Raw genomic sequence first — 26803 nt, forward strand, 5'->3', positions numbered from 1 at the left:
CGCGGTCGGAAAGTTGAACGCGGGGGTAGCGAGGACAACTCTAGATAGCTCAATAAAGTTGTTAGGGGTTTGTTCCCTGCGCCCGTCCATACTCCCCTCGGGTAGTTCACATGACCAATCGACCGCGACCACTTGTGCTTTCACAGTTTGTACCGTATTTTGAAGTTTGCTGTTTGAAATCTCGACGTTGGATATATAGTAGGCCTTGTAATTGAAGATGCCGAAAATATACAAGTTATCGCTTTTATACCGATAATTACCAATATTTCTGACTATTTCGCCTTTTGCGTTGGCTTGCTTTGCCAGAGTTTGTTTCTTTTGCATTCCAGCTGTACCGAACTGAAGAGAACCACTCAGCTTTCAGTTTGTGAGGTGAAATTTCGAGTAGCAGAATAAAACTTCTTCAGAGGTCCGGCGTCTTGTGTTTTCTCCAGCAAAAGCATTGAAGCGCGCTGGGATCCCTTCTAAAGAACTCACCATCTATTTTCACTAGTGCGTTCTGTCGGCTGCGTTGCTTGGGCAACAAGCCTCCCAGTCTATCTTAGTGACAAGATTGAGAGGATCCAGAAAATAGCTTCGTGTATTCTTTTTCCAGAAACGAGCTATAGTGAGGCTCTCTCACTCTGCAATATCACTCGTGTCGATATTAAGAGGCGAATTATACCTCAGAGTTTGGCACAACATCAGAGACCACCGTGGTGCAAAGTGGTTCACGCACAGTCCGTTTGGATGCTCAAGATTTACCACTCGGAACGCCGTCAACACTTTCAACGATGCAATGATGTTTTTGACAAGCAACTGGTGCAGTAAGAGAAAAAAAAGTGTAATATTTGCACACGGTGGATTGAAACACACTTTCCGGATTTATGCACCAAAACATTTCCTACCTTTAATTAATTTTTCCTGGCAAAATGGAAGAAAAAATTGGCACAATCATTAATTAAAGCTACTACATGTTGAAAATTTCTGGCCCGAACGAAATGTATCCAGGAAAAATAGAGAAGACAACTAGACGACCGACGACAAAAAGAGTTATTAAGAAAGGAACACGTTGCTTTGAAGGTCGGAGTTTGGCGGAAATTTGCCAAGGTGACGATAAGAGAATAGCCTTCGACGTCATGACACTGGGGGACATGATAGAAATTTTTTAAGTGAATACACACACCTTTAGACATAAAACATAAACTTACGCATAAATTCAACGGATTAAATCATCTTTATGCAACTGGAAGTATGAAATCCAAGCTTTCGTAGGTTCACTGAATAATATCGAATTTATCGCCAAGTAGAATAATTTTTATTACTCACAAATATCTTAAAGAAAACCTTGTTATACAGCTGTGATGCCAGAAACAAATTCCTTGATAACTCCAATAATGTTAATGAACCAGTGCAATTGTGCCTTCGTTTACTATAAACACAGTTCCTGGGGGTGAACAAACGCTGACCTAAAACGAGATGACTAAAGAAATTGGCAAGCGAAACAAATGGCGAACATAAGTACTTCTTTTATAGAAACATCTCTTTTAGTAATTTAACCAAGTACATAGAGAAGAAAATTCCGGTGACCAGCTTTTCCCTTTTACTTAAATTCCGAGTTGTCCCCAGATCCCCCCAGAAACTCAGCAGCACGGGCCTCCATGCAGGCGCGGTAGCCTTCCCGATGATATGCACTAAACTGGGCGGGTGTGAAGAGCTGATTGGAGGTAATATGATTAGGGAACACACCACAACATGATTTGGACAAGAACTGTAGTGCATGACAATGACAGCATTCACAACAACAGAAGGTCAAACGATCCACTTCTTTCGGTTCAACCTCGGGTCCAATCCCCCATAGGTCAAGCTCGAGATCAATCTTGACTTCGTCCGTTATTTCTTCCCAGATACTGAGTTTTTCCGACAGGCCGAGTTCAGGGTGGCGTGGAAGAAGATAAAGAATTTCTCCCTCTCCGATCTTCTTTTCTTCACCTTTGTCTGTGTAATCGAAGTACTGGACTTTAAATCGATAACTTCTCGGTTGTTTGCCGGGCGGTCTGTCGACAATCACCGTCCTAATGTCCTCGTAGACGTCTCGTCCATCCATTCCAGTGAAAGAGCAATGAAGTTTTTCTCTGGCTTGGGTGAGTGCATAGAGAAGAGAATGCGCGATCCCCAAGTCTTCCTCGACACGGCCTGCATTGATAACTATGATTTTCTCACATTTCCTTTTCAACAAAGGCAAAATCCCAAGGTTTTCAACATGTCCTCCGTCACTCAAGTACAGAATTGGAGGTGGAGTGGGGCCGACATTGATAACTCCCAACCGCTCTCGGATAAACCTGACTTGGTAGATATTGACGATACACCACCTGGATCAGTGAAAAACAAAATACAGTATTGCAAAGTTTGTATCAACCTTATTAGCCGTACTTTTATTAAAACTAGACCTATTTTTGTCGGACCTTTTCTTCATTTTTTTTCGCTGTGTCATCAAAGTACTAACGGGTTTTCAACAACGGCCCTTCTTTTATTAAAAGCTGGACTTATTTTTGTTGGATTTACTGGATCGTGAATTATTAAACGTATACACGTTATGACCTAAAAACCCGGCTACAACAGTGGTCATTGTACGTGTCATTGAGGAAGTGAAATGAAGAAAATTCCACAAGGAAACCGAAGGCGGCAACTCAAATATGAATCGCTTAGCACTAGATTAACCCAGGGAAAATTCCAATAATGCTACTAAAAGACATAATTGTTAATCAAAATAGGTGGAACAAAAAACAAAATCATCGAGTTCCATTCGAATGACCGACAAAAAGAGATTAGTTGTACATTTCGTTCTGTTGCTGTGCCCTACACGGCCAGTCCGTATCGATGTGTGCAATTGTATGCACACTCCGCCATTCGTCTAAAGGAGATTGGGCACTTTAAGATGTTTACAAAACGTAGTATTCTTTGACTTAAAGAGACTGTCACTGATCTACCCTATTTAGCCCTAAGCACTGATTTGAAAACGGTTAGCTGTCATTTATTGTCATTGGTAGCTCTATGTAAAGAAGTTAAAAGTTACTTTTCTTGGCAGCTAGGCCTCGTTCTAGTGGTTACACATGGGTGAAATGAAGGTAATGACCCGGGTTCGAGGCCCACACGTTCTGATTTTAACTTTCTTTTTTACGGTTAAGTTTGAAATAAGTGTCAAGTCTGAAGTTGGTGTTACATTGTGTAAACGTAATAAGATGTCCAACCTCCTGACGGATTGCAAAGTGTGCGCTAAGTTACCTTACAAACGTCTCCCAACATCCGGGATTTTCCGCTCCCGTGGGCATCGCGGCAATGACCATGAGTAAACAAAAGAACACCAGGAAGAAAAACACGGCTATCCTGTTCCAAAGCTTGCTCCCACCCAACAGTGGAATTATGGGAAGTACCATAACTGGAGATACCATTACAAGTTGAATGAAAACGGTGATCAACTAAAACAGGGAAAAAGCAAAGAATATACGTCGATCCATGTTCATAGAGTCCTAGAGTGTGACGTCACAAATGTTTCAAATGTTAAGTAATGGGATTTATTAAGGTGTTTGGTAGGAGCATGATAAAAAATGCCTACTTGCCAAAAATCAGCATCTTATTGCAACTATAGGGGTGACATAATAGCGCTGTCATCTTCCGACGATTGCATGCAAAATCCTTTTTATTTTGTCTCAGTTCGAAGCGTCCGGAACTGAAGCAAAATTAGAAGATTTATATGGATTCATCGGAGCATAACAGTGGAAATATGTTACACCAAAATGGCAAGTAGACATTTTTTATCATGCTCCTTCAGAACATCTTAATAGATCCCATAATTTCAAAACAGTTGTTTTTGTGACTTCATCACTTTCAGAGTACTATAATTTTAGGAAAGGAAATCGCTACAGTTATGAAGAATACCAAGGGACGCCACTATTAAGGTTCAGAAAGTTGAAGAAGTTAGTAACTCTAGCAAGTAGTATAGTGAACAAAGATGGTCGGGATGGCAAAGACGCTTCACCGAAAATCCAGGAAAACCAATTGCTTTTCTACAACGGAAGCGTCTGTGTTTAATGTACTTAATTTTCTATTTCTAGTATATTATAACAGAACAATTACAGAAAAAACAGAACATTTGTTTCGACATAATACCTTAAAACGACATCCGGTCCATTCTTTAAGTTCTGCCACAATTGATTTTCCAAACCCTATTCCCAACATGACCTTCAAGCTAGTGATTGCCTCCGTCGATCCCCCGTACTTCCCCATGTGATACGAAACAGCCCCTGCAGAGGTTGCCATGGCTTCTGACAACTCAATGTCTCCCGGATGGAGCCGATTTTCAAACTGTTTACTGCCGGTTTCGTTGGAAATTGTTTCAATTCTTGTGGGTGCCATTGTAAGAAGGTCAAATGATGGCGTCCTAGGAGAAAAAATTCGGTAACTTGATTGAGTGGCGAACTGAATGTTGTGCTTTTATTATTCTGATCCCCCGTCTTCATTTTTTAACAATTCTTCTGGAGAGTATTGTGCCTAAACGCATCAAAATGCGACAACATCTGCTTCAATGTAATTGGTCTATTTCGATCCCATTTTGGTCACGTGATACGATCCCTGTCATCTGATTGGCTGGCGTCCGCCATAACCCAAACCGCCCCTCTTTACTACTATCATACAAGGCGTATTAACAAATACTCAGCGAAGAGGAGATAGATAGTCAATGGATATTTACTGACCAAGCCGCAAAATAAACGGGGTAAATATCTACCACTATTCAGCAACACTGGGCAATCTTGTTTACTGTATAAGCAAAATTAACCAGTGGGTAGCCAGCCCCTATCAGTCACTTACGTTCGGCCGATTTAGCGAAGAAAAACATGCGCGTGTACTCCAGAACAATGCTAGGAGGTAGCTGCCCTAAAACACTATTCGGAATGTGAGCAGCCCAGCATACAGAGCGCAAGAAAAGCACTACCCTATGGTTTGGTGTAAGACAGCATCGTCGTCGCCACGGCACTTTTATTTCTGTCATCATCACCATCGTAAAATGAGGGTCCTGAAGGGGGGAGGTGTACCAATCCCATTTCCCAGCCCATTTTTTTTTTCCAAATCCCACCAGCTCTAATTTTAATTCACTAAGAAAATTCATTCCAGTTCTATGGAAAGCACTCCCTACAAACCCATGGTAGGGCCATGGGTACAAAAATAGCAGTCGCCTTTACCAATAGTCATGGCTAAAGTTGAAAAGGAGATTTTAAACCAAAGTGCATTAAAACCACTCATTTGAAAATAGACGACATATTTTCCCTCTAGACTTTTAACCGAGAGGAGATAATGCAGTTCATTGAGCATGAGCAAGCAAACAAACACCACTCCACAATTAAATTTACGGGTGAAATTACAGAAACAGAAGCAACATTTCTGGATACAAACATTTATAAAGGCGAAAGATTCAGAAGAAATTCAGTTCTCGATGTGCGTACGCACTTCAAATCTCTACCACCCACCAGAGGTCAAAAAGGCTTCATCAAAGGCGAGGCTCTGAGTCTTTTCAGAACAAACTCTTCTAATAAAATATTTGAAGATCAAGCAAAATAATTCTTAATCTGAAATTACGCCTGCAGGAGAGAGGTTATCTCGAGAACCTTGTTCAAAGGACCCTCTCAGAAGTGCAATTTAAAACAAGAAAGTGGCACTCCTTCAAAAACCAAGTGAGAGCAAACGAATCTTGCCTTTCGTTACCCAATAATACCCAGCAGTGCCAAAATTAAAACAAATCCTCATGAAAGCCTGGCATTTAATAGAGCAACAACCATTGCTCAAAGAAACCTACAAAGACCCGCCCCTCATTTGTTACAAAAGAGGGCGGTCAATCAAAGATATACTCATGAGAGCCAAATTATAAATAAAGGCTAAATCATGCACTAGGGAGTCGTGCAGGCCTGTCACTCTTGTACAATGTAAAAATCTTCAATAGCAAAATCTGCAAATCTTCTTAGTCTACTCGATTTCTCAATGCCACACTTTCTACGAATATTCTTCTCCATCTGGGTTCTAAGTGTGTATAACAACATTTTTAGTAGAAAAGTACTTAACTTCCACGACAACAGTGCGAGTCTTGCACGACACCTCTGCATCCGCCGTCGCTCCCTCCATGTTGTTTGTATTATAGAAATACGCATGCTTTGTAGATCTTTGTCTTTACAAACACCGCTGTACAGAAATATCGTTGACCGTAAATCGATCAGGGGAAAATGAAACGTGCGGACGCTGGCTAAACATGCTAAAAGTTGACACGAACAAGGTGTTTGAACACTTTTTTGACTTTTCTCAATCCCAGGGAATAAGTGATGTATCGACTGGCATGGTTACAAAATTTTTATCCCATTTCCATTTTTAACAGTTTTTCCCCATTCCCAGTGACCAAATCCCAGTCCCAGTGACCTAGATCCCATTTTCCCAGGGCAAAAACAGGCCAATCTCAGTTCCCATTTGACCCCTTCAGGACCCTCTAAAATCGTTGCAACTACTATTGTACCTTTTTTTCCTGAATAAGGACAATTCGTGATCATTTCATAGCATACGTGTGCATGCGCATCGCAGTTTTGCCCAGGCTCCTTTACTAGCTATGACTTTTCCATAATTTCCTCTAGTAACAGCCAGGAAGAAGTTGTTACTTTTTCCAAAGGGGGGCGACTACTCAACTAGGAAGACAGTTATTAGAGGTATGACGGTATTTCACCTTGACAACTTTTTTCCTGCTTAACCTGATTAGTCCGAAAGCCTCGAATGAACAAAAGTGGTACTGGGACTAAGTAGTGCAAAACATAGTTTTACCTTCTCGAGTTCTTCATTCGCCATTCGTTAACTGTCACGTTACAGATGTATTCTGGCGCCAAATCAGAAAGGTCTTCAAGGGTTAAAGGTCGATGTAAACTCTCAGCGGTTGGCTTACAGCAAGTGCACGTGGGAAATGCGCTTTGGCACGTGATTGTTAAGCAGCTGGTCGCTCCAGTGCTCTCGGGAGAGTAAAACGCTCTCTGCAGACGCCATCTACAAGAGTAAGACCGCCACAAAGTTTAGTTCAAGAGACAACAAAAACGTTTCGGTCTTTCTAAGAGACTGAGTTAATTTGCTGGAAACGTACCTTCCATTTGATTAGTACACTGAATACATCTAAGGTCATAATTGCCTGCCTGTACTGTTTTCTACTTAAAAACCTCGTCCTTTTGGATTTGTCATCAAACGTTTTTCAATCTACACACACCAAAACACATTTGGAGAAGGCGGACTTACCTGTTGAATGCATGAAGAAGATGCTTCTGAAGAAAGATAAACAACGGATTCATCCAAATCAAAACTGCAGAAATCCATAACAAGACGAAAAATCTAAACTCGTCGTAGGCCACATAGAGGACACTTGTCTTGTAAACCCTCCACTTAACAGCATAAGCATAGATATAGATCACCATAGCTAGTGCTGCTTTGTCTCGTAAAGGGGGTAGGCCAAGCCACAAGAAAATACTTAGAACAAGTATCAGGGCATTAAGCCACATTGGTGTGACAAGGATGAACTCCTCTATAAACCATGGAAAAAACACCATTGCAAAGGTAAAACCCGTCACGTTAAAGAAAATTTTGGCAATGGGTTTTAGGGAAGGCCCAGCGGCTCTTTTGATGACATAAAAGAGAAGGAACAAAATGAAAAGAAACGCAAAGAGCATGAAAGAAAAGTACATTCCTGGGCCAAATTTAGGGACACATTCGATTTGTTCTGTCATGTTGAAAAGCTGAGAAACCTCAGAATTTTGAGCGATTTGAGATGAAGTGAAATTGTGTGTTTTCACATCCGGGCAGGTGAACGGGTCTCGCAGTATATCACCGAAGAAATAATCGATGAAGTAAGCTGTTGGAAAAGTGAAACTAAACCAAGTAACACAAGGAAGGAATATGGAACAGAAAAGAACAACAGTTATGAAGGAAATCGTGTCCACAATGCCTCGCAAAGGATTTTGCCAGTCACAGAAATAACCCGCTTTCTTGCGCATGTGATCAAAGAATTCTTTGTGCCATATAGGATCGTCTTTTTGCTCGTTGCGGTACTTCCAATCCAAGTAAGCCGTGCCTGTGTAACCACCCCCGGACACGCAGCTGAGGTAGTCTGGGACGATCTTTCGTTGTAACAGTCTGCGCAGGACACCGGAGCAGAGAGCGGCTGACCGAATTCCGCCGCCAGAAAATGCCAACCCAGTTTGGCTCATGACTTCTCCTTTACGTTTCTATCAAAATAAATGACAAATGCACCAGTTAAATATAGCCCCATTCACACCAACAAAACATGTTCAATTGCACCAGGTTTAACAAAATGAAAATTGGTAAGAGAAAGCTAAACCATTGGCTTTGACATAGGATTCAAGTAAACTTTTACTTCTGCTTTCATTTATGCTAAATCTGTAGTCGACAAAAATCCTAAAGCAGTTTTTATGAAAGAAACAATTTTAAACTGTGCCTAAACTGTTAACTAAACAGCTTTTAAACGTGTTTAAGCCTTGGTGTGAACGGGGCACATGACTAATAAGAAACGTTTGAGAAGTCATAATCCAGTAAAAGTATTTCTCAAAATACTTCATTCGTTGAGGGTTTCATCTGATTTTCCTCACTCCTGTGATGACTGACGAGCTTATATGTAAACGATTTAAATGAAAAAATTTTCTCCAGCAACTTCAGCAATCGCTCAAGGCCCAAAATCCAAGTCAGGGATGATTCGGAAAGACGTTTCGTGTGTTTTCAGATGGTTTTCAGTATGGAACGGCGAGTGACACTTGCATTGAGAGAGCAAAAAAGTCTGTTGAAATTGTTTGGAGCTGAAAACCATGGAAACTTGCTGGTTCGTTTCGGTAAATATCAAAGCCGGTTCAAAACGCTTCAGACATTCGGGTCAAGGCCCGTTTACACGTTAAAAAAGAAGGAATGGCTCGGTTAGAAACAAGTACCGGTTCCAGACGAAATCTCCCGTTTACACGTACAAATTCTGTAATGTACCTAACAGAAAAAGGCACGGTACTTGAGAGCCCCTTGGAATGGGTACTAGACCGTTTACACGTTGTTTTCTTCGAGACCGGTAACGATAGAGCCCGCAATAATTAAACAAAACTGCTTCGACCAGTTGTTCATATGCGCTTACACATACAGTATCACCGTGCGTATCTCCGACTATCATAGATTTACAAGCACTTTTCTGGTTTCTTCTGAAGAAGAGAACACGAAATTCGCGTTTGACAGCGCGAGTGATTCTTCAAAGAAATGCTTCTGAGAGAATGTACCGAATTAGGAGAAAAACAAGGCTTACGGTTCTCCTATTAACAGCCCTTGTATCGCACTTCACAGTCGAACGGAGCTTGTGGCAAATTCCAAGAACAAGCGCTTGGTTTGATCTTGCATACAGCACTTACTCAGACAATCAATGGTATGCTAAACAACTGACGTGGAGTACAAGTCAAATTTTGTCGGAGCCGTTCGTCATTTTATCCGAGCCGTCCCAATTATTTCGGTCGTGTAAACGGCCCTTCTAAGTTGCAAAGAGAAACTGGAGCTTTCTTTCGCGAAGTGTCACTGAAAAAGGTGATGAGGGAAAAGTAATTCCTCGTGTTTTGAGAGGGCCAAAAATGGCGCAAATTAATAGTACGAATTGAGGCGAGCTGGGATTTTCGGAAAGCCAACAAGAGCTCGAAAATTAATTCGGGATATAAAATTCTGTTCGTTAAAATTTTGCGGCCACGAAACTATTCAGCTAACGAAGCCCAACAGAGAAAATTATGCTAGCTTAGTTGTTAAAAATACCTCTATTTAGAGCCCCAACACGATCTGAGAAGATAAAAACAGCACAAGTAGTATTTGCTGAAATTATCTCGCTTGGTTCCTCATTTTGTCACAGGAAGCTTATCCCATCTTACTCTTCTCAGTAGAAATTTGTGACAAATACGTCAGATACCGATTAATTTTTTTTGTATTGTCCTTGCCATAATTGCCTTGAGATTTTGAACATCAGTAGTTCAACTGCTACGCCATTTTCCATGTTCAGTACATCGGTCGTACAGACGTCGTAAGTCTGAGTCTGTTGTAGTCGTGGCATAATCTAGCCGCATGCGAAAGTCATTAGCAAGACCGTACCTTTCAAATCGGCTTTGAAATATCCACGAGTTAGTTACTTTTCCAGTATATTGCGTCCTAGACTGGCGTGGGGGACCAACAGCCGAATCGGGGAGTTCTGTTAATTCTAGCCTAGACCCTGCATCGAGTTGCTGCTTACACCAAGGAAAGGTTTACTTGTTGTTCTTCTTTTTCACCCAAGTGTAAAAATTTCCATAAACACCAGCAAACCCTCAGGGAAACGCAACAAACTCCATTAAATGGGAAGGCCACCTGCCAAGGAGTAATGCTATGTATTTATACTCCATAAAAACGAATAATTCTCCTTCATAACCCCTCGACGGTGATGCGAAATTTTCTCCATTTCGGATGCAATCTTGGTTGGGGGTCAAATACTGCTAAAATTATTATAGGAAATGCACGGCAATTTGGCTGACGTTAGGCCTCTTCAACTCCGTTCAAATTGGACGGATATTTGTCTTAAATTCGTTTTCTTGAGATATGAAGACCAGATTCAGGGTATAACTAACTTGCAGGTTAGTGTTGTCCTTAATTGTATATTAACATTTTTGAATAAACTTGAAACTTGAAACTTGATAACAGGTCAGCCGCAAACGAATTTTTAAAATGCAAACAAATCCTTCAGCAAATGCCCGCGAAATTATAAGCGACATGACTCACATGCGGTAATAATAGTAATCAGAGTATTTCTCATGACATGCAGTTTGTGATCGTCAATGCTCTCTCGGTGTAAAAAATATTGACATACGTATACATTGCCATCTGCGTTCGTCCATGAGACGATTCGGGAAGGGTGAGGCCCTATTAGGGCTTTTCAGGATACGGGATATTCGCGGAAAAAATTACCGGGATACGGGATATTTGAGGAAAAAGTTATTGGGATACAGGATATTGAGAAGTAGTTTCAGGGATACGGGATATTTGCAAAAAATTGTAACATATCAGATATCAGATACATGCCCTTTTCTGTATTTTTGTTGACGATAAGATATAAATGATACAAACCGTTTTTTCTTTTCTTGACCAGTCATCGGTTCATCATGGGCACTATGTGGGGGTAGCATGATGTACTAAAAATAGCGCGCCAGCACTCGATCGAGGCAGCTCCACCTGATCGAGGCGAGACCTCTGTAATGCGCAGGTCAAAGTCATTCATGACGTTACGGCGTGTATTTATAATTTATAAAATCAACTGCGACAATTTTTTTTAAATAAACTCTAGTAAGCAGCGCACTGCAACAGATCTTATCAACTTCTTTATTTTCTCCTACCGGTTTCGTCTGATAACACAGACTTCGCCAGGGAGTTTGAACAAGATAGCCGGTGAGGGAACTTATTTTGGCCTAATCATTGTAGTACAAATCACGTTCCAACAAGGGTGTGAACAGCGAAAAAACACCCACAAATTTATTTAACGTTAAATTTATTTAACAAACGTTGAATCCGTGAGCCCCAAAATTAAACATTGCACATTTTCAGTGTCACGCAGGATTTCCGTCATATCCTGCAAGTAATGGTTTGTGGATGTTTTTTCGCTCAAATTTCTGCAAGGCTGATCGGACTGCGTAGAAAACTTGACACGACAGCGACATGATAGAGACCAAACCGAGAATCAACAGAATGTGGCAACCGTGGACAGCTGTTTCGAGCTGGTTGGCTCTCGTCAGCACAGTGTAGCACAGCAAAAAAAAATAGAACACCAACGCGAGTCAAGTGGTCTACCGAATACAGATCCTGCGTACGCGTATGCCTGCGGCATTTTCGTTGTGCGGTTCCTTGCTTATTGTTTGCTTTTGTTTTTTCGCTGTTCACACCCTTGTTGGAACGTGATTTGTACTACAATGATTAGGTATAAAATAAGTTCCCTCACCGGCTATCTTGTTCAAAATCCCTGACGAAGTCTGTGTTATCAGACGAAACCGGTAGGAGAAAATAAAGAAGTTGACAAGATCTGTTGCTGTGTGCTGCTCACTAGAGTTTATTTAAAAAATGGAAAAAAAACTTATTTAAAAAAAATTGTTTATTTCAAAAAATAATAAAAAAAATAATAAAAATAAATAAATAAATAAAAAAAAGTAAGATATCAAAAATGGCCGATACTTTAATTTCCGGGATATTTGTAGACAGAATTTATGGGATACGGGATATTTGGTCAAAAAATTACAGGGATACGGGATATTAAGACCCCCCTGATGGGGCCTCAAGGGTTGAGGAATGACTTCGTGAAGTGGCACAATTATGCGAAAAATTATATATGCGAAATGTGGTAAAGACATAATCACATAAATTAACGGAGAGTGCGCGGCTTTTTTCGCGCCCTTTTTCAAAATCGAGGGTTAGTGTTCAAAAAGGAAACAGGCATACTTATCTGATCGTAGGTTGGGAAGAAGTGACGGCAAAAGACTAATAAAATAACAGTGAATACCGTTTACAGAACACCGTTTACCCTGGGATCCCTTCTACAGATCTCGTCACCTTCCTGACCTTCTACTTTTACTGGTGCGTTCTGTCGGCTGCGTTCCTTGGGCAACAAACCTCCCAGTCTATCTTAGTGACAAAATTGAGAGGATCCAGAAAAGAGCTTTGAATGTGTATTCTTTTTCCAGAAACGAGCTATAGTGAGGCTCTCTCACTCTGCAACATCACTCGTGTCGATACTAGAAGAGGCGAATTATGCCTCAGAGTTTGGCACAACATCAGAAACCACCGTGGTGCAAAGTGGTTAAGGCACAGTCCGTGGGGGTGTTCAAGATTTACCACTCGGAACGCCGTCAACACTTCACTTCAAATTTGCCAAGGTGACTATAAGAGAATGTCCGTCGACGTCATGACACTGGAGGACACGATAGAAATTCTTTAAGTGAATACACACACCTTTAGACATAAAACATAAGCTTACGTATTGATTAAGCGGATTAAATCATCCTATGCAGCTGGACGTATGAAATCCAAGCTTTCGTAGGTTCTCTGAATAATATCGAATTTATCGCCCAGTAGAAGAATTTTTATTGCATTTTGACACCATTCTCACTGACGTAGTTACTCACAAATATCTTAAAGAAAACCTTTTTATACAGCTGTGATACGAGAAAAAATTCCTTGATACCTCCAATAAAGTTAATGTACCAGTGCGATTGTGTCTTCTTTTACTACAAACACAGTCCCTGGGTGCACCGTGGTTAACACCTGGGTGTGAACAAACGCTGACCTAAATGGGCTCTAAGCTCATATTCTATGACTAAAGAAGTCGACAAGCGAAACAAATGGCGAACATAAGTACTTCTTTTATAGAAACATCTCCTTTAGTAATTTAACCAAGTGCATACTCAAGAAATTTCCAGCGACCAGCTTTTCCCTTTTACTTAAATTCCGAGTTGTCCCCAGATCCCCCAAGAAACTCAGCAGCGCGGGCTTCCATGCAGGCGCGGTAGCCTTCCCGATGATATGCACTAAACTGGGCGGGTGTGAAGAGCTGATTGGAGGTAATATGATTAGGGAACACACCACAACATGATTTGGACAAGAACTGCAGTGCATGGCAATGACAGCATTCACAACAACAGAAGGTCAAACGATCCACTTCTTTCGGTTCAACCTCGGGTCCAATCCCCCATAGGTCAGGCTCGATATCAATCTTGACTTCGTCGGTTATTTCTTCCCAGATACTGAGTTTTTCCGACAGGCCGAGTTCAGGGTGGCGTGGAAGAAGATAAAGAATTTCTCCCTCTTCGATCTTCTTTTCTTCACCTTTGTCTGTGTAATCGAAGTACTGGACTTTAAATCGATAACTTCTCGGTTGTTTGCCGGGCGGTCTGTCGGCAATCACCGTCCTAATGTCCTCGTACACATCTCTTCCATCCATTCCAGTGAAAGAGCAATGAAGTTTTTCTCTGGCTTGGGTGAGTGCATAGAGAAGAGAATGCGCGATCCCCAAGTCTTCCTCAACACGGCCTGCATTGATAACTACGATTTTTTCACATTTCCTTTTCAACAAAGGCAAAATCCCAAGGTTTTCAACATGCCCTCCGTCACTCAAGTACAGAATTGGAGGTGGAGTGGGGCCGACATTGATAACTCCCAACCGCTCTCGGATAAACCTGACTTGGTAGATATTGACGATACACCACCTGGATCAGAGTGAAAAACAAAATACAGTCTTGCAAAGTTTTTTTTTTCTTTTTTTTTTTTGCAGTTTAACATTTTTTATTTATTTTTTTTAAAAAAAAAACAAAGATTAGAAAAAGATATGCAGACATGACAGACATTCGACAAAAATAAATAAATAAATAAATAAATAAATAACTAAATAAATAAATAAAAAAACAGGGTCCTTGCCTCCGACCTCCTACGAATTCAGTACATATTGAGATCACTTTTTAAAATAGGCCAAGAAGCGCGTGAAATAATCTATTGTGGGATACGTCTTCCGTACTTTACAGTGCCAAATGAAGAACCTGGCTACCTAAAATTCAAAGTTGAGTTGTTCTTTAAGGGTTGACATGTCTGGCTGTATGCCCAGTACTATTGCAGGGGAGAGGGTGAAATCTTCTTCCACAAGTTGTTTTTGGATCAAATTATTCCTAAAAACTTGCCAAAAAGCAGTAGTTTTGCGGCAGAACCAGAAAAGGTGAATTAGACTTTCTGTCTCAGTTTGGCAAGAGCTGCAATGGTCGTTTTCGTGCAAACCTATTTTAAAAAAAAAATCATTTGTTGCGATTCTTCTGTGTAGAAGCTTAAACTGAAAAGCGATTAAACTGGTAATTCTTGTGCATCGGAAAGCCAGCTTATAGGCTGCAAAGTTTGTATCAACCTTATTAGCCGTACTTTTATTAAAACTGGACCTATTTTTGTCGGACCTTTTCTTCACCTTCGTCTGTGCAATCAAAGTACTAACGGGCTTTCAACAACGGCCCGTCTTTTATTAAAAGGCGGACTTATTTTTGTCGGATTTACTGGATCGTCAATTATTAAACGTATACAGGTTATGGAATAAAAACCCGGATACATCAAACATGGTAGTTGTATGTATTATTCAAGAAGTGAAATGAAGAAAATTCCACAAGGAAACCGAAGGCGGCAACTCAATGAACTTGACGGCAGGCAAAAATATGAATCGCTTTGGCAGTAGATTAACATAGGAAAAATTCCAAAAATGCCACTAAAATACTTAATTGATAATCACGATAGGTGAAACAAAAAACGAAAATGATTGAGTTCCATTCGAATGATTGCCAAAAAGAGAATACGTTGTACATTTCGTTCTATTGCTGTGACGTACACGGCCAGTCCGCAACGATGTCTGCAATTTCATGGAAGCTCCGCCAAAGGAGGTTGCAGACCTGAAGATGTTCACATAACGTAGCAGTCTTTGACTTACAGAGACTGGCACTGATCTACCCTATGTAACCCTAAGCACTGATTTGAAAACGGTTAGCTGTCATTTATTGTCATAAAAAAGTTAAAAATTACCTTTCTTGGCAGCTAGGCCTCGTTATAGTTACACGTGGGTGAAATGAAGGTAATGACCCGGGTTTGAGGCTCACACATATTGTGATTTTAAATTTCTTTTTACGGTTAAGTTTGAAATAAGTGTTAAGTTTGAAATAGGTGTTACATTGTGTAAACGTAATAAGATGTCCAATCTCCTGACGGATTGCGAAGTGTGCGCTAAGTTACCTTACAAACGTTTCCCAACATCCGGGATTTTCCGCTCCCGTGGGCATCGCGGCAATGACCATGAGTAAACAAAAGAACACCAGGAAGAAAAACACGGCTATCCTGTTCCAAAGCTCGCTCCCACCTAACAGTGGAATTATGGGAAGTACCATAACTGGAGATACCATGACAAGTTGAATGAAAACGGTGATCAACTAAAACAGGGGAAAAAAGCAAAGAACGTATGTCCATGTTCATAGAGTCCTAGCGTGCGACGTCACAAATGTTTGAATTTTTAAATAATGGGATTTATTGAGGTGTTTGGTAGGAGCATAATAAAAAAATGCCAACTTGCCAAAAATCATCATCTTATTGCAATTAGGGGTGAGATATTGCCTCCGACGATTGCATGCAGAATCCTTCTAATTTTGCCTCGGTTCCAAACATTAGCACTGAAGCAAAATTAGGAGGATTTATATGGATTCATCGGATCATAACAGTGGAAATATCTTACACCCAAATGGCAAGTAGGCATTTTTCATTACGCTCCTTCAGAACATCTTAATAAATCCCATAATTTCAAAACAGTTGTTTTTGTGACTTCATCACTGTCATAGTACTATAATTTTAGGAAACGAAATCGCTACAGTTATGAACTTTCAATGCCAAGGAATGCCACCATTAAGGTTCCGGAAGTTGAAGAAGTCAGTTACTCTTGCAAACTGAGTAGTATGGTGAACAAAGCTGGTCGGGATGACAAAGACGCTTGACCAAAAATTTAGGAAAACCAATTGCTTTTCTACAACGGAAACGTCTGTGTTTAATGTACACAATTGTCTATTTTTAGTATATTATAACAGAACATTTGATTCGACATAATACCTTAAAACGACATCCGGTCCATTCTTTAAGTTCTGCCACAATTGATTTTCCAAACCCTATTCCCAACATGACCTTCAAGCTAGTGATTGCCTCCGTCGATCCCCCGTACTTCCCCATGTGATAGGAAACAGCCCCTGCAGAGGTTGCCATGGCTTCTGACAACTCGATGTCTCCCGGATAGAGCCGATTTTCAAACTGTTTGCTGCCGGTTTCGTTGGAAATTGTTTCAATTCTAGTGGGTGCCATTGTAAGAAGGTCAAATGATGGCGTCCTAGGAGAAAAAATTCGGTAACTTGGATGAGTGGCGAACTGAATGTTGTGCTTTTATTATTCTGATCTTTCGTCTTCAGTTTTTAACAATTCCTCTGGAGAGTATTGTGCCTAAATGAATCAAAATGCGACAACATCCGCTTCAATGTAATTGGTCCATTTCGATCCATTTTGGTCACGTGGTAAGATCCCTGTCATCTGATTGGCTGGCGTCCGCCATAACCCAAACTGCCCCTCTGTACTACTATCATACAAGGCGTATTAACAAATACTCAGCGAAGAGGAGATAGATAGTCAATGGATATTTACTGACCAAGCCGCAAATTAAACGGGGTAAATATCCTATGGTTTGGTATAAACCACAATAATCGTCGCCACGGCACTTTCATTTCTTTCATCATCACCATCGTAAAATCGTTGCGACTACTAATGTACCTTTTTTCCTGAATGAGGACAATTCGTGATCAGTTCATAGCATACGTGTGCATGCGCATCTCAGTTTTACCCAGGTTCCTTTACTAGCTATGATTTTCCATAATGGTGAGTGTCATTTTTTATTTAGTTGGCCCAGTCTTGATTTGTCTATAAATACTGCCTGCAGGTGACAGCGTCAAGTTACAATATTTGCCAGGACTGTATTAAGAGCGATGATAACTTGATTTCCTACGCTTTGACACATTTTCACACTTACCCAACACATCTAAGAAAACAACTCAGCGTGAAGTGATACTTACAGTAAAAGCCATATCCGTCCTCTCATGTTCCTCGAGTAAAAGCCAGGAAGAAGCTCTTAGTTGCCTCAAAGGTGGCGACTACTCAAGGAAGATTGTTATTAGAGGTATGACGGTATTTCACTTTGAGAGCTGTCTTCGTACTGAAGCTGATTAGTCCGAAAGCCTCGAATGAACAAAAGTGGTGCTGGGACTTAGCGGTACAAAACATAGATTTACCTTTTCGAGTTCTTCGTTCGCCATTCGTTTACTGTCACGTTACAGATGTATTCTGGCGCCAAATCAGAAAGGTCTTCAAGGGTTAAAGGTCGATGTAAACTCTCAGCGGTTGGCTTACAGCGAGTGCACGTGGGAAATGCGCTTTGGCACGTGATTGTTAAGCAGCTGGTCGCTCCAGTGCTCTCGGGAGAGTAAAACGCTCTCTGCAGACGCCATCTACAAGAGTAAGACCGCCACAAAGTTTAGTTCAAGAGACAACAAAAAAGTTTCGGACTTCCTAAGAGACTGAGTTAATTTGCTGGCAATGTATCTTCCATTTGATAAGTACACTGAATACATCTAAGGTCTTAATTGCCTGCCTGTACTGTTTTCTACTTAAAAACCTCGTCCTTTTGGATTTGCCATCAAACGTTTTTCAATCTACACACACCAAAACACTTTCGGAGAAGGCGGACTTACCTGTTGAATGCATGAAGAAGATGCATCTGAAGAAAGACAAAGAACGGATTCATCCAAATCAAAATTGCAGAAATCCATAACAAGACAAAAAAGCTGAATTCGTCGTAGGCCACATAGAGGACACTTGTCTTGTAAACCCTCCACTTAACAGCATAAGCATAGATATAGATCACCATAGCTAGTGCTGCTTTATCTCGTAAAGGGGGTAGGCCAAGCCACAAGAAAATACTTAGAACAAGTATCAGGGCATTAAGCCACATTGGTGTGACAACGATGAACTCCTCTATAAACCATGGAAAAAATACCATTGCAAAGGTAAAACCCGTCACATTAAAGAAAATTTTGGCAACGGGTTTTAGGGAAGGCCCAGCGGCTCTTTTGACGATATAAAAGAGAAGGAACAAAATGAAAAGAAACGCAAAGAGCATGAAAGAAAAGTACATTCCTGGGCCAAATTTAGGGACACATTCGATTTGTTCTGTCATGTTGAAAAGCTGAGAAACCTCAGAATTTTGAGCGATTTGAGATGAAGTGAAATTGTGAGTTTTCACATCCGGGCAGGTGAACGGGTCTCGTAGTAAATCACCGAAGAAGTAATCGATGAAGTAAGCTGTTGGAAAAGCGAAACCAAACCAGTTTACACAAGAAAGGAATATGGAACAGAAAAGAACAACAGTTATGAAGGAAATCGTGTCCACAATGCCTCGCAAAGGATTTTGCCAGTCACAGAAATAACCCGCTTTCTTGCGCATGTGATCAAAGAATTCTTTGTGCCATATAGGATCGTCTTTTTGCTCGTTGCGGTACTTCCAATCCAAGTAAGCCGTGCCTGTGTAACCACCCCCGGACACGCAGCTGAGGTAGTCTGGGACGATCTTTCGTTGTAATAGTCTGCGCAGGACACCGGAACAGAGAGCGGCTGACCGAATTCCGCCGCCAGAAAATGCCAGCCCAGTTTGGCTCATGACTTCTTCTTTACTTTTCTATCAAAATAAATGACAAATGCACCAGTTTAATTAAAGCCCCATTCACACCAACACAACATGTTCAATTACACCAGGCTTAACAAAATGAAAATTGGTAACAGAAAGCTGAACCATTGGGTTTTGACATAGGATTCAAGTAAACGTTACTTTATGATTTCATTCATGCTAAATCTGTAGTCGACAAAAATCCCAAAGCAGTTTTTAGATGAAAGAAACAATTTTAAACTGTGTTTAACTAAAAAGCTTTTAAACGTGTTTAAGCCTTGGTGTGAATGGGGTATATGACTAATAAGAAACATTTGAGAAGTCATAAACCAGTAAAAGTATTTCTCAAAATAGTTCATTCATTGAGTGATTTCATCTGATTTTCCTCACTCCTGTGAGGGCTGACGAGCCTTGCATGTAATAGATTTAACTGAAAAAAGTTCTCTCCAGCAACTTCAGCAATCGCTCAAGGCCCAAAATCCAACTCAGGGATAATTATTGGAAAGACTTTTCTTGTGTTCCCAGATGGTTTTCAGTCGGCAAGTGACACTTGAGAGAGCAAAAAAAATCGTTTGAAATTGTTTGGAGCTGAAAACCAGGGGAACTTGGTCAGTGGTGGTTCGTTTCGGTAAATATCAAGGGGTTCAAAACGCTTCAGACATTCGGATTGAGTTGCAAAGAGAAACTGGAGTTTTCTTTCGTGAAGTGTCACTGAACAACTTTCACGATGAGGGAAAAGTAATTCCTCATGTTTTGAGAGAGCCAAAAATGCCGGTAACAGTACGAATTGAGGCGAGTTGGGATTTTCGGAAAGGCAACAAGAGCTCGTGAATTAATTTGGGCGACGAAACTATTCAGCTAAAGAAACCGAACAGAGAAAATTATGTTAGCTCAGTTGTTAAAAATACCTCTATTTAAAGCCCGAAAACGATCTGAGAAAATAAACAACAGCACAAGTGGTATTTTGCTAAAATTATGTCGCTTGGGTCCTCATTTTGTCACAGGAAGCTTATCCCATCTTACTCTTCTCAGTTGAAATTTGTGACAAATAGTCAGATACTGAGTAACTTTTTTATTGTCCTTGCCATAATTTCCTTGAGATTTTGAACATCAGTAGTTCAACTGCTACGCCATTTTCCATGTTCAGTACATCGGTCGTAAAGACGTCGTAAGTCTGGGTCTGTTGTAGTCGTGGCATAATCTAGCCGCATGCAAAATCATTAGCAAGACCGTACCTTCAAAGTCGGCTTTGAAATATCCAGAAGTCAGTTAATTTTCCAGAATATTGCGTCCTAGATTGGCGCGGGGAACCAACAGCCGAATCGGGGAGTTCTTTTAATTCTAGCCTAGACCCTGCATCGAGGTGCTGCTTACACCAAGAAACGGTTTACTTGTTGTTGTTGTTCTTCTTCACCCATGCAAGTGTAAAAATTTCCATGAGCACCAGCAAACCCTCAGGGAAACGCAACAAATACCATTAAATGGGAAGACCACCTGTCCATCTGGCCTCAGCTTTCCCTTTCTTGAGTTTGTCAACAGTGGCACCTGTGAGCTACATCATTAGCCAGAGGACTGTTTCAAGATCGTTCGGCTGCCCTGGCACATACAAGCCTCCCACAGAGGGCTTGCCCTTTCTTGGTGGACGTAGAAAAAGACTAGCAAGCCCTAACTAACGATTGACTAGCATCCTTTTCTATAGATGGGTAGCATGCCCCCAGGGGCAGAACTGACAAAATTCGGTAGGGTAACCCTGCGATCAACAGGCATCCTTTACCGGTTGGTGGTTAGTAAAACCTCAAGGAACCTGACAAAAATCCGGGGTATAATCCTCCCATTGCTTAACATCCATCCCATCAGGAGGGGAGTTGTCATATTCCTAGTCGCTTTATGCCCATCGTAAACCAGACCTTAGCACCGGCCCAATAACCAGGCCATCTTACTCGTTCTATAGATCCCGCGTAGATAATTTAGGGTCACGGACTTTACCGCCCTACAGGCCCACTTTAGTTTTGTTGCTGTTACTATTTTCACCTATCTGTAATGGAAGCGAACCGTTAGGAGCAATGCCATGCATTTATATTCCATAAAAACGAATAATTCTCCTTCATAACCCCTTGACGGTGATGCGAGCTTTTCCCGATTTCGGATGCAATCTTGGTTGGGGGTCAAACACGGCTAAATTTATTATAGGAAATGCACGGCAATTTGGCTGACGTTAGGCCTCTGCAACTCCGCTCGAATTGGTCGGATATTTGTCTTAAATTCGTTTTTTTTTTTTTGAGATATGAAGAACAGATTCAGGGTATAACAGGTCAGCCGCAAGCGAATTTTTAAAATGCAAACAAATCCTTCAGCAAATGCCCGCGAAATTATAAGCGACATGACTCACAGTAATAATAGTAATCAGAGTATTTCTCATGACATGCAGTTTGTGATCGTCAATGCTCCCTCGGTGTAAAAAAAATGTTGACATACGTATACATTGCCATCTGCGTTCGTCCATGACACGATTCGGGAAGGGTTGATTAATGACCTCGCGAAGTGGCACAATTATGCGAAAAATTATATATGCGAAATGAGTTAAAGACATAATCACATAAATTAACGGAGAGTGCGCGACTTTTTTCGCGCCCTTTTTTCAAAATCAAGGGGTGGTGTTCAAAAAGGAAAGAGGCATGCTTTTCTGATCGTAGGTTGGGAAGAAGTGACGGCAAAAGAATAATGAAATAACGGTGAAAACCGTTTACAGTTTTCCCCTTCTTTCTGTACTCACAGTTTGTATTAAAACTGTGTGGATACTCAACCGTATAGAATTTAACAAACAACTTCTAAGCAATTCATGGGAAACATTTTCTATGTTTTGACACATCATGTGATTTGTTTTGAATCAACTTCAAAAGTTCCTATACGTTGTGTTACTGAGGCTACTAAACCAAATACATACCGGGTCAGTAACCAGTACATTACATATCAGCTACCGAACTAAAATTTTGAGCGCAAGAGATAGAATTTTCACAAAACCACTAGAACCGGGCCTAGAACACGAAAAGAAGATTACATCTTTCGAATAAGCTTCTCATTTTGCTTAAATCGGCAGATTATGTGAAGCTCACCTCGATCTTTCACAGATGCACTTGATAATCAGTCCTAGCGCAGTCAGCAGCAGATTTCTTGTTACAATATATGTAAATGCATAATCAAACAGGCATGACATGCATAAGAGTCAAGGAAATGATCACAAAAGATGAAGTGTGTTTAACACTAAACGAGGGTAAATAATGGGCAATTATTTTATTTTATTGTCAACTACATATGGAAGTCGCAAGGTAAAAAGTCAACTTAGAAGTCAGTGACTTTCTCGCGAGGAACAGCCGCGAACACTCTGTATAAACAGACCATTAAATTGTCTTCTAATTGTTCTTGCAAAGCGAAATCAGCAAAATCTGGCAATATTTCTTGATTTTTTTAATAAAACAATTATTCCACTCGCGCTTGTTGGATATGAAATGATTATAGCCAACTCGGCGCAGCGTGCCTCGTTGGCTATCTATCATCTTGGACAGTTATTTAACAATTATTCCATGAGCGCGTGTTGGATATGAGATGGTAAATAGCCAACGAGGCGCGAAGCGCCGAGTTGGCTATAACCAATCTCATATCCAACAAGCGCGAATGGAATAATTGTTTTATTAAATTCTCCCCGTTTGGATATTGCTATTGAAGTTTAAATTTTTTTTTTAAGTAAAAATTTCTTTTAAATTAAAACGACCGGATGTTGAGGCAACTTCCGACCAAAGCGCGCGAAACTTAATGATCACATGACACGCGCAGCTCATTGCGAACGGAGTTGAATGAAAAATCGAAAGCGAAGTAGATCGGACACAGGCGGACATTTTAAATTCAAGAAACGTTCAAGTGTAAGAGTAACAACCTTTCTGAGACAAGCATTCAAGTGGTTTTTAAGTTCCAGCTCATCGAGAAGCGTAATAGATGTGCACATTTGAGCAAATGTTTTGCTGTGTGGTGCCGAGCGAAGGAAGGGATCAAAGACGGCTTTTTTATGCTGAACTGAATTCCTCGCAGACGTTTTAAAACACTTAAGGCAAGCCAAGTCCAAGTGTACGAGGTACAACCTCACTGAGACAAGCATTCAGTGCAAGTTTTTAAACTTCAAGCTTATCGAGAAGCGTAAGAGCTGTGCATATTTGTGCAAATGTTTTGCTGAGTGGTGCCGAGCGACAGAAACGAACATTATGGCCGCTGCTCGTACGGATTTCATGGATGAACTTTTGTAACTGGAGTCCTCGTAAATGCGTAGAAACAGAAAGGCCGGCATTAAGCTCTTCTTGAGAAATTTCTTCGATCGGTTTTAACCTCTTACCGCCAGGATTTGCAAGCCATCCTGAAATTTTTGAAGGTAACCGGTTGTTATTGTTGTTGTTGTTGTTATATGATCTAAATCGTAAAATCGTGCAATTTTTCTGATTTTAAAGGAAACTTCGGAGATACGTACCATTAAATAGTGTCATGCCGAACTTTGTGGTTTTTATTGTTGTCATTGTCTGGTGTTTCTTTTATTTTCTTTTTTTTTTCTCCATTTTTCCGAAGAAACTTTCGCTTCCCGCCGAAAAAAATTTATTTAGCTTAACGACACCTGGGGCAATCGTTTTCCATATAAGGTCAAACTACGGTATATGAGCTGATAACCGAGATTTAGTGAACCAATCAGAACGCTAGAAATGCAATATCCGAGGCTGAGAATTTAATAATGTATAAATATCCAACGCGCGCTCGTAGAATAATTGTTAACTAGCCATTTTTTCATCCGTGTCTTTTTTTCCTGACCAGTGATCAGACTTCTTCCCCCCCCCCCCCCCCCCCCGCGTATTTTCTAATATAATCCTCGATTGGTTGTTTTGTTTGCTCTGGCGAAAGTGGCGCATAAAAAGGGGCGCACTATTTACTTAATTTATATTTTGAATTCATTCTGCATATATTATGTTTCGCATAATTATGCCATTCCGCATAAACACATTCCTCTTTTTGCGCCCACCGGGATGTGGTTTCGTTCACAGTCGCGGTAAATTTGCGGAAATTAGCATCGGCAAAGACGAGGTTTCAACGCCCGCTTCTTCGAATAGTCTTGTATATACCGTGTTTTAAACTATTCCGTTCGCAGCACCGGAGTTAGCGCAGAACAGAAACGTTTGCTTAAAATCAGTTGCCTCTCCTATCCCCTGCTCCTTTCGAGGTCTGTGGGAAAATCTTCAGGGATTTGACAAGGAACGGGTGGAGTTGGTCACATAGCGTAACTTGCACAACCGAAGCAGGCAAACTACTTGCAAGCCTGGTATCTATTCTTCCAGTTTTCAGCTTGTAACGGCTTCCAAGGGCTCCTACTTCCAATAACTATCCAGGGGTTGGGGGGCGTTACTCTCAGTAATGGACTATACGGGTTGGCTCTCCCTGAAAGGGGTACCTTTTTCAGGCTGGAGTTGAAATTTCACGAGCTGAAGGATAGAAAAGGGTGGGAAAAAATGTCATTTAGGTATTCAAAAACGCCTTTAGAAAAATACCTCGAACAGACCCGCCAAAATGAGATGCATGTAGTGTTTCTCCTGTAGGTATGTGAAAGGGGTCCTGTTTTCTATGGAAAAAATTTTGAATGCAGAGGTCCACACAACGCAGGAATTAAACTTGCTGGTATTAACAGGAAAAACGAACGCTGAACCTTTGATTATACACTTTTATATTTTTGTTACCTCATATTACAAGTACGCTGTCTTCATGTCATGTGTTAGCCAATCATTTTTTTCCATGTATTTTTTCAAACTTTAATTAAAGTAGCCGTTACTATATTTCCCTTCAGTACAGCTCTGGCCCTGAAGAAGACCAATTCTATTGGTCGAAATATTGGCCACTAATTAATCCGCCCTTTGCCGTAGTGCCAGCCTTGCATTCAGTTTTGAATTTTCTATGGAAGGTATATGAAAGGTTACCTTTTCTGTCAAAGATGCTATATGAAAAAGTAAGGGTTTAGTCCTTGAGGCGGACCCTCCCGTACCTATAAAATTTGGTTGAGCACTCCTCCCCCTCCCCCTCCCCCTCCCCTCCTCCTCAACTCCCAGGGATGTAACAGATATTTGAAAACAATTTTAATTTCGAAAGTCTGTCAATTTCAAGCGGTGTTGAAGAGGTTCAAAGCCAACCAAAATCCCAAATATTGACTGTAATTTTTTAGATGACACCTAACGCCAGTTTCAGTCAGTGGAAACCTTAAAAAGGTCTATTTAGGTAGGTAGAAAACCCTAAGGGAAACCTGAAAAAAAAAAAACCTGGAGGGTATTCATACGAAGGACTTCATTTATAAATGGTGCCGCGTCACCAGTCGACCTCATCGCCTGATGAAGACTAGCAGTAAGCAGTCGAAACGTCGCGATTTACATCTCAAAGTGACTACATCGTGAGAACAACGATAATACACTTATTGTTAATAAGTAGGCAGTTATCATATTCCTAGTCGCTCTATGCCAAAGACGCCAGACCGAAGTGCCGAACCTGCAATAAGCTAGCCACCCTGCTGTTAGTTTTCCAAAAATCATTTTCTTTCTTCTATCCCTCCTTAAAACCTCTTCAAATTTCATTCCAATTTAGGTTAAGTCCCCCCTTAACGGGTGACGTCACATTCGATTAGTTGAGTAGTGGTGAAACGTACACTTAATCAATTAATATTTGCTTGTTGTCGTTGTAGTTGTTTTGGCGAAAAGATTTTGTATTTTTATACCTTTCGCATTTTATGTCCAAGTACTATCGCACTTCGCAAAAATTTCACCCGTGAAAATGATTCCACCACTGATTTTGTCGCGAATGTGATACCAAGCGAATTAAAGGCGTTGGGTATCTGAATAAAATCTTAGCTCAAATCATTGTCAACGTCTTGATCATCAACATCGATTACAATTGCTGAAACTCAGTCTCGACATCACTGAATTATATTTGTACGCGAGTTTGCATGTTATCAGTCGGAAATTTCGTTACGCAAATGACGAGATGTTGGCCGGGAGTGATTTAGCGGATTAAAACAAAGAGGCAGTAAACATAAACGAACTATTCACTTTCCAGTGAAAGCCCAGGAAATAAATACTCAAAAGATGTGGAACACAAGGTATAAACCCAAAAAGCTCTAAGAATGTTAGAGTAACCAAAGAAGGAATAAATATTGGAAAAATATCCTAACCTTCAAAGATAGTTGTTATTGTCAATTCAGAATTACTAACGTTCTGAACACCCGAGGAAAATGAAATCGAGAAGGATTTCTTACCACATTATTGCAATGGTATTTCCTTCAGCTGTTCAATACTGATCGCTGCATGTACAATTCGCCTAAACTGGTCTTGCTCCCTTCAACGCTTGACGTGTTTAAACTGAAGGGAATTTCTATAATAATAT

The 26803-nt window shown here is 40.7% G+C and overlaps 2 protein-coding genes across 5 annotated transcripts in view; both read right to left on the reverse strand.

Moving 5' to 3' along the window:
* Nucleotides 1-1464: 1464 nt before the first annotated feature.
* On the reverse strand, nucleotides 1465-26779 carry LOC146471691 (uncharacterized). Of its 2 annotated transcripts, XM_085120203.1 has the most exons (7): nucleotides 20849-22201; nucleotides 10168-10419; nucleotides 7294-8276; nucleotides 6835-7050; nucleotides 4150-4420; nucleotides 3265-3458; nucleotides 1465-2351 (listed from the first exon to the last, which is right to left on the reverse strand). In XM_085120203.1, exons 3-7 carry the CDS (start codon nucleotides 8256-8258, stop codon nucleotides 1583-1585), a joined length of 2415 nt encoding a protein of 804 aa, XP_084976329.1. In that variant the 5' UTR covers nucleotides 8259-8276; nucleotides 10168-10419; nucleotides 20849-22201; the 3' UTR covers nucleotides 1465-1582. The 2 variants fall into 2 exon arrangements, with proteins under 2 accessions (XP_084976329.1, XP_084976328.1); XM_085120202.1 differs by lacking the exons at nucleotides 10168-10419; nucleotides 20849-22201 and adding an exon at nucleotides 26676-26779.
* Nucleotides 13150-26803, reverse strand: part of LOC146471692 (uncharacterized) — a 13661-nt gene continuing 7 nt past the window's right edge. The window contains exons 1-6 of one of the 3 annotated variants that reach the window (XM_085120199.1): nucleotides 26676-26803; nucleotides 18384-19366; nucleotides 17925-18140; nucleotides 16705-16975; nucleotides 15844-16037; nucleotides 13150-14294 (exon numbers count right to left, since the gene is read on the reverse strand). The exon at nucleotides 26676-26803 is cut by the window's right edge and continues 7 nt beyond it. In XM_085120199.1, the coding sequence (XP_084976325.1) occupies nucleotides 13526-14294; nucleotides 15844-16037; nucleotides 16705-16975; nucleotides 17925-18140; nucleotides 18384-19348 (2415 nt within the window). In that variant the 5' untranslated portion in view covers nucleotides 19349-19366; nucleotides 26676-26803 and the 3' untranslated portion in view covers nucleotides 13150-13525. Of the gene's footprint in view, nucleotides 14295-15843; nucleotides 16038-16704; nucleotides 16976-17924; nucleotides 18141-18383; nucleotides 19367-20589; nucleotides 20862-22467; nucleotides 22518-26675 lie in introns of those variants that run through there. The other 2 variants (XM_085120201.1, XM_085120200.1) reach the window with 2 other exon arrangements.

The sequence above is a fragment of the Pavona decussata genome, unplaced genomic scaffold (assembly GCF_977016875.1).
Source record: "Pavona decussata unplaced genomic scaffold, jaPavDecu1.1 SCAFFOLD_102, whole genome shotgun sequence".
Classification (NCBI taxonomy): domain Eukaryota; kingdom Metazoa; phylum Cnidaria; class Anthozoa; order Scleractinia; family Agariciidae; genus Pavona; species Pavona decussata.